Source organism: Poecile atricapillus, chromosome 13, assembly GCF_030490865.1.
Source record: "Poecile atricapillus isolate bPoeAtr1 chromosome 13, bPoeAtr1.hap1, whole genome shotgun sequence".
Lineage (NCBI taxonomy): Eukaryota > Metazoa > Chordata > Aves > Passeriformes > Paridae > Poecile > Poecile atricapillus.
Genome location: NC_081261.1, coordinates 3280836 through 3294179, shown reverse-complemented (window position 1 = coordinate 3294179; position 13344 = coordinate 3280836). Strand labels below are relative to the sequence as shown.

Below are 13344 nucleotides of genomic sequence, written 5' to 3'. Positions count from 1 at the left end.
CATCCAGCCTTTACACTCAGTAAAATGATCAGGAATTTTTATATTATATTATAAATATATTATATATTTGAGGTATTCTGTATTTGTTGGTGTAGATTAGGTTTTAAAGAAAGAATCTTGTTAGTTTGCTGTGGATTTCCTGGCACTGTTCTGCCGTGCCGCAGGGATGAGGCAGTCAGAGGATGCATTTTCCTTTCCTTAGAGCTCTCCTCTCAGCTATAATTTATTCTCATCATCCTCTGCAGTTTGGCTCTCTACCCACTCTGGAGGGAAGTGTTGGCAGGGCAGTAATCCCTCTCCTGCCCCGTATCTCTGGCAGATGGAAATCCCAGAAAGAAAAGGGGGGAAATTTTAGGTTTCCCTGCTTGAGCAATTTCCAGGGTGATTCAAGATCCAGTAAATGGCCTTTGGATTGGCAGAGCAGGTCGAGCTGCAAGAAGAAGGTCACTCCAAGTATTCCTTGTGGGAAAATTTTCTTCCTCTGATCCTGTGGGAGTGAGTGGGTGGAACTGGAGAAACCCCATAAAAAGTCACTGCTTGAGCTCTGCAGATTAAAGAACACAGTTATTGGCAGCAGCACACTTAGTTTAAATTACCCACAGCTCCTGGGGCTGGGGACTGTGCAGGTGACAGCTTCTGCTTGGATTCCTGGCAGCAGGTTTGGTACTTCTCTTTCTTTCCTGTCTTCCTCATCTCTCCAAAAAGAGCCATTTTGTTGTAAAATCTGGGGAGGGGGAGGATTCCAGCTGAAACCTGCTCCAGGGAGATGCAGGGAGGGATCACTGGGGAGGGAGGGAAAGGGGAGCAGAGCCTGAACAGGCTCTGAGCAGGAGAGGGCTGTGAGGGGAAGATGGAACAAGCACAGGACAGTTTTCCAGCACTCCTAAAGCCTGTGTGTGACACGAGGCTCCCTTTTCAGAGGCTGCTGCCTGATCTCCTGCAGAGCAGAAATCCTTTCTGTGGGCTCCATGTGCTGTGGCCCAGGGGTGGAGTTGGGCTCTCCTGGCTGGGAGTGAGGCTGTGCTGATGCATCAATGCCTGAGAGAGGAGATGCCAGGGGAGCAGCAGTGCCTGTCCTGCCTCCTGAGCACCCTGCAGCCAGTGCACGAGCTCCACATCCCCAGAAGCAGTAGCACAAACCCTTCCCATTTCTACCCTCCTGCACTACCCTCTGTGTCCAGCCTGAATGAGCCCCCTCAAATGAGTCATTTAAATTCAAACTTTGACACATGGTGTTTCTCTCCGGGCTTTTTTGATTTTCCTTTTCCCTGCCAGTGTTCAAATTTCCTCACATACTTCACCAGTGACCTGATACCTAGGGATGCTCCGTGGCTGCCATTGGAAAAATAGTTCACAAGTCAACATGCACAAGGGCACTGATGTGCTTTTTGAGATCAGCCTTGCTGAATCTGCCAGGCACTGAGGGCCAGCTGCAGTGACTATAATCAACAGTCAAAAAAACAGTGTCCACACTGAATATTTAGGCCTCTGGTTGTCTGCCTTTGGGGACTAGAAATCAGTTCTCTCACTGATCCTTTCTCCCTGCTGATGTATCTTTATCATTCAAGAGTGAGCTTGAGATCCTTAGAGATGTTAGCACTGTTTGGTTTTTTTTTTCTGCTGCAACTCTTTGCTCTGTGATTTTGTAGTCACTACTGTGGTTTTCCTCATGGAATGCACAACGTGATAATGTCAATTTAAACAATGTGCTTCACTGATCTACAAAGACTTCAGAGCTGTTTGATTTTCAGGAACCCTTGACTTTTCCAAGAAGATTACACTGAAGCTATTTTTTTCTTGGCTTATTAGTATAACCACTTATTTAAAAATCTGACAGCTCTTTTAGACATCATTTCTGATAATATGCCTCGGCTGATTTCATGTTTAGTAAATCCCATGCTTGCAGACACAAAAAGTCCTCCTGAGGGTGATGTGAATACAATTTGTATCCACATACTACAATATATTTTGTAAATTCAGCTAACCTTTCTCCAGCTCTAGTGTGTGCACTACTTAGGTTAAAGAATGCTCATCTCTGAATGCAAGATCTGGACTTTTCTCAGCTTGGTCTTGGTCTTCCAATAGCTAATTTCTGCTTGAATTAAGATGATTTGGATCAAAGTGCTACTCAGTATTTATATTTTTAAGTCTTCCAATGGAACAAGTAGGGCAAGACACAAAAGCTTTCCTTTGCTGGCCATTGCTTTGATTCCAGCAGCAGTCGGTAGTGACTGAAAAACATTAAATAAAGTTAAGCAGCTGTTTTATGTGAGTACCCAGGGAGAATTTAACAAGCTCTGTGCTTGTTTCTGAGTCTCCAGGAAACACCTGCACCATCATCCTGTTGCTGACAGTTTCAGGCAATCCCAGAGCTGGACCAGAGCTGATTCTGCTTGCACTGTCTGGGGACAGCTTGGCTGGAGAGCAGCAAAAGGAAAAATGACCCAACAGTCATGTAAATTGCTCCCAGAATTGTGGCAATCTCCTGCCTGGTTCCAGCATTAAATTTACCCAAATTATAGTAGGGGTTTAGTGGATTTCGCTTTTGTTCCTCACCTGGGCATGACTGTTAAGTCATGAAAGTTTTAAAAGCTCATAAATTAGCAGAAGTGACAAATGAGTATAGCAGGGTGCCCTGGATGAACTGCTGGTGTTTGAAACTGCTGAAGGGGCTTTGCTGTCAGAGCTGAGCCAGACCTCACATTCATCCCTGGACTGGTCACACAAACTTAGGGAAGAGAGAGGAGAGAGGCTCTGGCTTCTGAAACTGATGCTTGATTTGCCAAAAAAATAAGGGCTGTGAGAGTCTTATGAGCTGCTGTGAGTGGTGATCCAAAAGGGCTTTTTTAATGTCAGATTCAAGTGAAACCCTCACCCATTTCAGCAGCATTAGGTTCTTCCAGTGCTGAATCCAGCCTCTCCCTCAGGAAAGGCCACTCCCTGGTAAAAATGAACTGAAGAGTTCACTGGATGTGCTGATAAGCAGATGCTTGAGAGCAGACTTCTCTCTCCTCTGCGATGTGTACCTCAGTATTTCTCTCCAGTATGCCTCTAAAATTTTGCTTTTTGGGCGATTGCAAGTTGCAATTTCTCCTGGAATAATCCAGGATGGCTGTGGTTGAAAGCCACATTAGGAGAGGCTCTGGAAGTTATTGCAAATAAAATCAAGCGTGCTCAGTGGCTTCTTCTGCAGGCAACGTTCTTCTCAGCCCAGGGTTTCTATGGAAAAACAGGAACGTGCTACCTTTGTAGCAAATACTTATCAACCTCACCTGCGTGGAGCTTTAAGAACAGGAGACAATGGAAAAAAGATCTTGAAAATAGAAAAAGAAAACTCACAGTGAGCTTCATTAGAGATCTCGATTACCAAACAGCACAGGATTCATTTTCTTGTCTATTTTCACCCTCCTCTGGGGATGAATGATGATTAAAGGACAGGATAATAAGCAGGGGGAGGGCGGGATGAGAACTTGGTGAGAAGCAGTTAAAATTGACAAAAAAAGAAAGAGAAGGGGAAAGGAAAACAAGTGTTTCAGTTAACTAGTCGAGGTTAGCTTAGCACTGTCTCTTGCTTTAAATGATGTGAGAAATTAGAGATGGCTCAAAAGCAACTTCACAAGTGCTGGACCCCACAGAATTTATGTTGACAACTTATTAAGAGTATTTGTTCTTCTAGGAGGTTTTTAAACCTCCTTGTGATGTCTTTTATATTTATTTTCTGATTTTTGGGGGGTAAGATTCCTATGCAAAGCTTGCAAATCAGCATGTTCATCTTTCCCTGCCTGTTGCAGCTAAGGTAAGCAAGAAAGGGTCCTTTTGTAGAAAAGATGATTTGAGGAACAACCGCTCCGGTTTTGATGCTCAGCACCGAACGGGGCCGGGGGGAGTTTGCCAAGAGGTTTTGGAGAGAGCCGCGGGTCTGCTCGGACGGGCTTTCCCTGCCCTCGGGGATGCCCGCTCGGGGCTCCGCAGTGTTTGTCCCTCTCCGTGCCCTCTCCTGAGCCCGCACCGTTCATTCGGGACACGGGACCTGTCCGTGCCTTTTCCCCGCTCCCCGCCCGCAGGATGCCGATGCCGGCCGCGGTGTGAGCCTCGGGGCAGGGCTGGCAGCGGAGTGGGATGCGTGAAGCTCCCCGTCCGTGCCCATCCCCGGCGGGGCCGCGGCCGCCCAGGAGAGGGAGCCCGGCGGCCGCGGCTGCGCCGGGAGCCGGGGGCTGCGCCAGGCGGGGGCGGCGCGCACCGAGCGCTGCCCCGGCCGAGCCCCCAGCCCCGGCCCCTGCCCCACGCTGCTGAGAGCGCTCCGGGGCTGTCGCCGCTCCCCCGGTGGCGGTGCCTCTCCCCGCGGCCCCTCCCGAGCATCGCCCATCGCGGAGGCGCGGGGCCGGTACTCACTGTCCGCACCGAGCGCGGCTCGCAGCGCCCCGCGCGTCCCGCAGCTCGGGCAAAGTAATCCCGTCTGCGCTAAACTCCACCAGAGCCGCTCCCGGAGCCCCGCTCTGCCTCTCGCCCCGGCTTTCCGGGACCATATTCCCCAGGAAGGCAGGAAAAGCTGCCCAGAAGAAGCGGCGCCCGACCGAAGATGATAGAGGAGGCGAAGGGGGGTGGCTTTTTGCCCGCTGCGTGCCTCCATGCCTGTCATTCCCTTGTCTTAATCCTTTAGAAAGGAGTCGCCAGGCAGACAGAGCGTTCCTGGAGGGGCGATGCTGCCGAGCCCTGCCCCGGGCAGAAGGAAGCCGGGAGATGAGCGGCCCGGGGCGGGCAGCGGGAGAGTGTGAGGAGCTGCCTCCGCCTGCGCCTTTCCGAGAGGGAAAAAGCATGGTAAGAGCTGGACTCGATCCCTGGAGCGCAGCCCCGCTGAGCAGGAGGTGGGATTATTCCGGAGTAGTTATGGAGAGCTATAACCTGGCAGCGGAGTGTTAAAGCGACTTGTTCTTGCTGGAAGAGGAACCCACTGCGGGCATCGCCGGCGTGGTGGCCGAGGGAAGATCACTCGGGTCCTTTTCTTCCTCTCGCCTCTTTCTTCATCCGTCAAACGACCGAAGAAAAACTGGTAAATGGGCTCTTGCCAGTGTTGGGAATACCGTGCCTTTTGCCTGGGATGATTTGCCCTCATGTGCCGCCTCAACGGGATGTACAAAGTGCGACTGGGACTGATTCGGCCAACAAAGTTTGCAGAGTGATCAGCAGGGGCCGTGGGATGGAGGGAGCTGGGCACACACCAGCAGGGTCCGTCACGCACGGTCCGACGGCACAGACCTGCTGCTCCCTTGAAAACTAACTCCTACTGGTCCAACTCCTACTTCTCCCCTGCCAATTTACACTTTCAGGGAAAAAAACCCACATGCACGATGCAATGCAGTGTTCCTGTGTTGGTTTTGTAGATAAGATTTGCTATGCAATTCCAAAACTAAAGCAGGAGGAGAGACGGCCCTGCGTCCCAGAGCAAACAGGGAATCAGAGCTGAAAGGTAGGAGCCAGCATTTCTTGCTTAAGTCAAATTAAATAATCTGAGCTTCTTCTTGCTGAAAGCCTTTAAAACACACCTACTGTATGTTTATGTATTTTGTCCTAGAAATGTAAAACAGTCTGAACAAAGTGAAGATTTGCTTTCTGATACTGCCAAGAAACAAGAGGACCGGTGCATTTTGTAACAGGAATGCACGGAGGAGGAAGGATGGAGTGTTTCATCAGTGAGACATTTAGGGAACTAGAGAAAAGGCATCTTGTCTAAAATGCTTCAGTAAATATGAAGGGCTGCTGCAGTGGACCCTGGAAACACTCGATCAATAGTCTATTTAAGTGTGAATAGATGCAAGCATGGAAAAGTGAGTGCTTTGCTGTGTGTGGGGTGTGTTTGCAGAGGACGGCAGCAGAACATTTACAGGTGAGCTGTCTGAGTTGGGCTACTCAATGCCAAGGTGGTGCAGGGTGTTTCTGAAGGGATTGCTGAAACCCCCTGTCTGTAGGGTGGACTGTGTTTGTGCATTTGCAGTTCCTGCTCACAGAGCTTTCAGGATGTTGTTCAGGATGGTTCAAAGAGGGTGAGGTCGGTCCAGGGGCGAAGGGACTGTAGGAAAAGACCTTTGGTCGGTTTGGTGATGAGTAATTAATGGACGTCTGATGTCTCTGATCTCTGCAAGGAGAGGAGTTGATGTCGTCATGAAAATCATGATATGATTTTCCCTCAGGAGCAACCATGACTTGGAACGACACCACTATGGACGGGGAAGGGCTGCTGGTGGAAAGGGACTCCTCTTCCTTTCGGATCCTCACGGGCTGCTTCCTCTCGCTCCTGATCCTCTCCACGCTGCTGGGAAACACGCTGGTCTGTGCAGCTGTCATTAGGTTTCGCCACCTCAGGTCCAAGGTGACCAACTTCTTTGTCATCTCTTTGGCTGTGTCAGATCTCTTAGTGGCAGTTTTGGTCATGCCTTGGAAAGCTGTGGCTGAGATCGCTGGTTTCTGGCCTTTTGGTTCATTTTGCAACATCTGGGTGGCCTTTGATATTATGTGCTCAACAGCCTCCATCTTAAACCTCTGTGTCATTAGTGTGGACAGATACTGGGCCATCTCCAGCCCGTTTAGGTACGAGAGGAAAATGACCCCCAAGGCAGCCTTCATCATGATCAGTGTGGCGTGGACTTTGTCCGTGTTGATCTCCTTCATCCCAGTGCAGCTGAACTGGCACAAGGCTGCAACCACGAGCTTTTTGGACTTCAATGCCACTTTAGAAGGTGTAACCATGGACAACTGTGATTCTAGCCTAAACAGGATGTATGCCATCTCCTCTTCTCTAATTAGCTTCTACATCCCTGTGGCCATCATGATAGTAACCTACACCAGGATATACCGGATTGCTCAGAAGCAAATCCGGCGCATCTCAGCTCTGGAGAGAGCAGCAGTGCATGCCAAGAACTGCCAGAACCCGGGCGGCAACAGGAGCAGCATGGACTGCCAGCAGCCAGAGAGCAACTTCAAAATGTCCTTCAAGAGGGAAACAAAGGTGTTGAAGACTCTCTCGGTGATCATGGGGGTGTTTGTGTGCTGCTGGTTGCCATTTTTTGTGTTGAACTGCATGATTCCCTTCTGTGAGCCCACCCAGCCGTCCAAGGGAGCAGAGGCTTTCTGCATTAACTCCACCACCTTTGATGTTTTTGTATGGTTTGGATGGGCGAATTCTTCCCTCAACCCCATCATTTATGCCTTCAACGCTGATTTCCGCAAGGCATTCTCCACCCTGCTGGGCTGCTACAGGCTCTGCCCCATGTCTGGCAATGCCATCGAGACTGTCAGCATTAACAACAATGGGGCAGTGGTTTTTTCCAGCCAACACGAGCCTAAAGGGTCCAGCCCCAAAGAGTCTAATCTGGTTTATCTGATTCCACACTCAATTATCTGCCCGGAAGAAGAACCTCTTAAAAAGGAAGACGAGAGTGAACTGTCAAAGACCTTGGAGAAAATGTCTCCAGCACTGTCGGGTATCTTGGATTATGAAGCTGATGTTTCTTTGGAAAAGATCAATCCCATTACACAGAATGGGCAGCATAAAACCTGAACAGTAAGGTTAACTGAGCAAGACCTAATGGTGTATATTGTAATAATCTTTTTGGGGAAAAAAAAAAAAGATACACAAGATTTTTTTGGTAAGAACCTAAGCTCTAAGGGAGAAAAATGCACATTTACACCAAGCCCAGAATTAATTTTCCTGGCATTCAGAGCAAATTTAACATTTCAAACAATAAACAGAAAAAGATACTGGAAATTTGTTATAAAAAAGGATAAACTGTACTGTTCATACTGAGGAAAATCGACAAATTTAGATACAGTGCAGTTACAAAGAAAATGTTGCTTCTTCTCTGTACAGAGAAACCAATTTCTAGCTAAAAGTGAGGCAAAAGATAAATGTTGAGTATTTAAAGATTAATGTTTACTAGAAGTTAAAAGATTGCTGTGTCTTGTGATAGTGGGTGTTAACAGGTCCTAATTAAAGACTGAGGGATTGTAAAGGTAGGTAGATGCCTTCTTAAAATTATTTCTGACAAATAATTGAGCCTTATAATGAGAATGGTTATTTTTAAAGCTTTGGGAGGTAATATGTTGATACTGGTTTTATTTATTTATTGTTTTAAATTGATATTTTTCATATGTTATAAGAGATCTAGCTTTATTTATGTTATTTAAGATGTTTAAATAATGGGATATTTTTGAAGTGTCATAACTGCATTTTGACCAGTCAACCAGTCAGCACTTTATTACAAGCTCTGATAGTCTGGAGGGGTGGTGAGGGGAATGGAGGAATGTTAAAAAGCTCAGCAAGAAATGAAGGAATCAGCAGAACTGATGCTGTGTGGAGTTCATTTGCTTGTGGGCTTTTTTTTTATTTATAAGCGGGATTTCTTTCAAAAGATAGGACCAGAGTTGACTGAGTTGCGAATTCTCTTCCCTTATAGAAATAAAAGAAATTGCTGCTATTTATTTTTAAAAAGTTTCATGTTACAGAGACTTTGCTAGAATGTCAAGTTTGTGGATCTGTAAATACCTTAAATATGACTACAACCTTAAGAAGAGTCCGATTTGGGAAGGAAAGCTTCTTAGATAACAATTCTTAGTATATAGTGTTTTGTATTTATGTAAGATAAACAGCTTTCTCAGACTTTTCTTATTTCAAGTCTTGGATATCTTTTCTGAACAAACACACTGGGTTATAATGGTAGGAAGGTCCTTGTTATCCTGCAGGACCACCTGGACCCTGCTGTCTGTCTGCTCCTCTGTCACAGTCAGAATTAAAACCTGAGGTCCCTGGTGCTTTACTCTGGGAGCTGGGAGGACATTGCAGTTTAGTGATTGCCATGTCAATACTCCAATCAATAAGGAATAGTGGCCTCATTACCATTTTGGACTAAAACATTTCTAAATACGGGTGGAACTGCAGCCTCCATCTCGAAATCCTCCTGTGAACTCCAAAAAAGTTGCCAATGTTTAATTAAAAAATCCTGCTACTTTTCCACTGTCCTTCCCTGCTGCTTCCCCTCTGCCATGCCAAAAGCAATCAGTGAGCATTAGCAACAGGAACATTGGGTGTTAATATTCAGCAGCATTCAAAGAAATCAATTTCTTTTCTGAATGGGAGAAAATACCCTTTGGAGCAACTTTTTTCAGAACATATATTAAAAAAATGTGTTGTCAGGAAAAGAGAACTGAGAGAAAAAAAAAAATTAAAGTCTAACAAACTATATACATCCTGCATCAGGTCTGTGTATTTATGTATTGTGAATGTTTTCATAATTTTATTGCCTGTATGCTGCTTTCATACATATAATAAAATTATTTTGTGAACAGAAGGTCAAATAAAGCAATCTACATTGCATTTATTAAATACATGCTGTTTTTTGGCAATTGTATTGATTGTGATAAAGGGAAGGACAGCTCCTTTATTTTCCCATTTGCTGTTATTTGGGATCACACCCATGAGGCAGATGGGAATTTCTGTTAGAAGCAGAGGAAAACCTCCTTACTAGAGACCACTGAGCCCTTGCTCTAAACTAGGATTTGGAAGCAGTAAAAGCAGTCTGGAAGCAGCCACTCTCTGCTTTAAATGTGTAAAGCTCGACCTACTGGTGACTTTTATTTAAAAGATTATTTTTGCCTTGGTGTAACAGCATAGTGAATTTGGTTTATAACATGTTTTTACTGTTGTTCTTCCTTTTCTTTTTTCTTTTTTCCCTCCCAAGCTGTGGAGTACTTCTCAGAGCCTGATACAGCCCCAGTGCTGGTGTCTGTTTTTTGGAGCAAAATGAACCATCTCAGCAGCGAGGTGATGATGGGTGTAGCTGAGGGTCCCTCTGCTCTTGGCAGCCCTTTGCCTCTGCCAGCAGATTAATTTTGAAACAAAGAAACAAATCTACATGGTCACTTCTTCCTCCAGCAAAGCCACTGGGAGTGACCAGTGCAGCACCTGGGACTGGAGCTGGTGCAGGAGCTGTGGGAATGTCCAGCTCCCCCTCCCTGGCTGCTCCTGGGGATCAGTGAAGCAGCAGGTCTGAAGCAAACAAAGCATCGTGGCTGCCTCCAACCTGTCTGGGCTCCTTTGGGAAAATTTCCTAATGCCTGATTTTTTGGGGGTACCTTTGAGGAATTATTTCATTTCGTAAAAAGTACACAGGCCAAAGAGGAAGCTCTGTGGTTTCTTACTTGTTCTCAAAACTCCCAGCAGTTTGATATAAAAGCAAAATACAGAATATGATTTAAGGAGATTGTGTAAAGCAAGGTGCTGTTTTTGCATGAGTTCATAGGGGATGATTTGTATTCTGTAATAAATGTTTGCTCTGCTTGACCAGGAGCTGTCACAGAACCTCCCTCCTTGCACAAGGATGTGAGTTTCAGGGGGCTCTGTGAAGTTTGGTGAAGTGCTGCTGCTGTTGCTGCTGGGAGTGTCCCCTAGGTGTGAGAGGCTGGGGAGACACTGGGATGACTTTATTTTATTGTTTTATCTCTCATTTGATTTAGCTAATTTTTGCTTCTGGCTCATTTTCCTTCCATACATTTTAAAATAACATGAATTGGCCTTGATCCTCATTTACTAACACACCTCATTTACCCTTTGCTTTCCAGCCTTCCCAGCAAGTCCCTCTACCTGTCCTCTCTGCCTTTCCTCCCATTACTACCAGAGCCTTTCTGTTGCCTTTTTTGGCTTTATTTTCCCCAATTACCATTTGCTTGGAAGAAAGTCCAAATTAAAATCCTTCCCCCCCAGCACAGCCAAGAGTCCCCTTCCCACATCCTGCTCCCAGAAATGCCTCCCTTACCTGTTGCAGAGCCTGGACACCAGTGGCAAGGTTGGCTAGCAGGGACAACAGCAGGCACCTGCTAACTGCTTCTCGATTTATGTGCTGGATTAATTGCTCAGAAGCTGCTTTCATTACCTGCTCTGCATCTGCTCTGTGCCTGCTCCCTGGCTGCTCAAAACCAGTGGTCTGCTGGAACCAGTGGTCACACCAATGTCAGGGTGCACCCCGGGGGCTGGAGGAGCGCCAGGCTCTCGCTGGGCTCTGTGGAGCTGATAGCAGGGAGCTGACTGATGAGGTTTGCCTGGAGTAACTTGTGAGTAGCCTGTTCCACCCTGGCAGGCAGCTGCTGCTCTGGGATTCATTTCTGAGAGCGTTTCCCCTGAGACAACTTTGGCCACTTCAGTGGAACACCTCTCCAGGAAAGCCTTTTCTTCCTGTGTGCTGAAATGAGTGACTGGGCAGAGGCAGAGCCACAGAGGAGCAGTGAAGTGCCAGGACAGGGATGTCACTGCTCCCACCAGGATGGTCCTCACCTTTACTTCAGGGGAATCAGGCACTTTTTCCCCTGCCCTGCTCACACTTTTCTCCCTGCCCTGCTCACACTTTTCTCCCTGCCCTGCTCACGCTTTTCTCCCTGCCTTGCTCCCCTCCAGCAGCGTTTTCCTCTGCAGAGTGACCCTCTCTGTGTCCCTCTCCCATGACAGGACATGAATGCAAGTTGACCCAGATAAACCAAGGAAACTTTTTTTAAGTTCTTGCTTCCTCGTGACTGAAGGTATTTTCCTGTTTGTGGATGGAAGAGGTTAATGATTCACTTGATGGCCTTGATGAAGGAGCTGTTGGCAATGAATGAGCTGCAATCAACAGATAAAATCTGAATACATTTCTCCCCTTCCCTCGTCAAGCATTTTGTGCTTATTTGAGTTTCTAACTTAACAAAGTGTGCAAAAGATAGAGGATGAATGAGGAAATGCTTTTGCTGAGGTACAGGTTTAATGACACAGTTATTGGGAACCAATCCTGGATTTTTTTTCAAATCGAGAGCTTCCAGAAGCAACCAAATCTGATTGAAATCTCAAAAACCTGCTATGATTAGTATCTTGCAAGGCAGATTATTCCAGCAATTATTTTGGTTTCTAGTGTAATGATAATGGAGTGTGTTCCTAGAGACGAGCACGTGGCCTATGTGGCCACACAATGAATGTGACTTAGACAAGGAACACTGTGGTATTTATTTCACAGCTTTTAAAAGGTGGAAACACAAATCCAAGGTGTTTTTGCACTGGACTGTGAATCAAGTGTCAGGCTTCAATCTTAGTTCAGGTGATGATCTCATCTTTGAGAGAGAATCTGGTACTCCAGCCACACCCCAGATCTCAGAGTTGGGGTTGCACTGTGGTGCCAGCCTTTCCCAAGGGTTCTACATGGATCTACAGCCACCACTGCCAGCATCTGTCTACAGATGTAATTTTGGGGCTAAACGTGAAAATTGAGTGTATTATGGTTATATAACAGTTGTTTTCATGTTGGTCATGCTGGCCCTGCTGTGCTGGTGGTCATTGCTTTTCTATTCCAGTTTTTCCCTTTAACTGTGCATTTCCCTTTTGGTGGTGCCAGGCTGTTCCTCTCTTTTTCAAGAGGGTGGATTTTTGGTGAAGGAGATTTCCTCAGTGCTTGGGTGAAGGATGACAGGAGGTGCAAATCCTGGTACCCATCTCCCAGGGCTGCAGCCACACACTTGGACCCACCAAAATAACGTGATTTGTGTCAGTGGCCTGGCTTTAGTTCCTGTCCCTCTGGCTGGGGCTGGCTTCACCCAGGATGGAAATGGGAGCAAAGGAATACCCTGGGTCTGGTTCATTATCACCCTCTGGAGGTGCTGAAATGGATGCTTTGGGGTCAAAGAGGCACAAAAAAAAGCAAGGGGCGGCAGGGGAGCGGGGCTGAGGTGGTGGCACTGGGCAAACCCTGTGCCCACGTGCCCTGCCACAATCCTGGGCATCCAGAAAGGGATGAGGGAGGAGCCCAGGTCCAGGCCAGACCCAAGGACCGAACCAGCTCCCAGTCCCTGCATCACCACAAGAACAGCTCGGCAGGGAATGTGGTTTTCTCTCAGGGCTGTGTGTGGCACAGCCTCCAAACCAGTTGCATTTTTGCTGTTTGAATAGTTCCCAACTAACAGGAATAAAAGAGTTTGTGGGGTATTTCAAATAATGACAACAAAAACCCAACCCCAACCAGACAGTCAGAAAAAGTGTTGTTTGTATATATAATTTCTTACATTTTCAATATGATTTTATTTTTGATGCAGTTAACTATGGAGTTTGCAGTGTGAGATTTTTAAAACTCAGATCTCTGCTTTGAGCATAGTGACAAGGAAGTTAGACACTAAAATAAAAGGAAACAAGTTAATATGACTTGCATTAAACAATTGGATTGGTAAAAACCTTTTCCTGCTCCCATCCCTTGATTTTCAGATAATAGTTCCTATTCATTTTACATTTTCCTAAGAGAAGAGAATGTTTTTGAGATCTTGAAAGAAGAGAATGAGGGAAAT

At 46.5% G+C, this 13344-nt stretch overlaps 2 protein-coding genes across 6 annotated transcripts in view; one reads left to right on the top strand and one right to left on the bottom strand.

The window, feature by feature from the left end:
* The window catches only part of SFXN1 (sideroflexin 1), a 39862-nt gene extending 28915 nt beyond the window's left edge, over positions 1-10947 (bottom strand). Inside the window, exon 1 of one of the 2 annotated variants that reach the window (XM_058848593.1) lies at positions 10806-10947. The gene's annotated coding sequence lies outside the window, so the exon portion shown is untranslated. The remainder of the gene's footprint in view (positions 1-10805) is intronic. The other variant, XM_058848588.1, reaches the window with a different exon arrangement.
* Positions 4271-10797, top strand: DRD1 (dopamine receptor D1). Of its 4 annotated transcripts, XR_009278635.1 has the most exons (4): positions 4271-5467; positions 6189-8007; positions 9732-10037; positions 10338-10797. XR_009278635.1 is itself a non-coding variant. In XM_058848584.1 (3 exons), exon 3 carries the CDS (start codon positions 6197-6199, stop codon positions 7553-7555), a length of 1359 nt encoding a protein of 452 aa, XP_058704567.1. In that variant the 5' UTR covers positions 4271-5467; positions 5573-5884; positions 6189-6196; the 3' UTR covers positions 7556-9340. The 4 variants fall into 4 exon arrangements, 2 of the variants coding, with proteins under 2 accessions (XP_058704567.1, XP_058704566.1); XR_009278634.1 differs by having other exon boundaries at positions 9732-10797; XM_058848584.1 differs by lacking the exons at positions 9732-10037; positions 10338-10797 and adding an exon at positions 5573-5884 and having other exon boundaries at positions 6189-9340.
* Positions 10948-13344: the final 2397 nt, after the last annotated feature.

Bases quoted from the DNA above. Each gene is read 5' to 3' on its own strand.
- DRD1 (XM_058848583.1), top strand. From the start codon at position 6,197: ATGACTTGGAACGACACCACTATGGACGGGGAAGGGCTGCTGGTGGAA.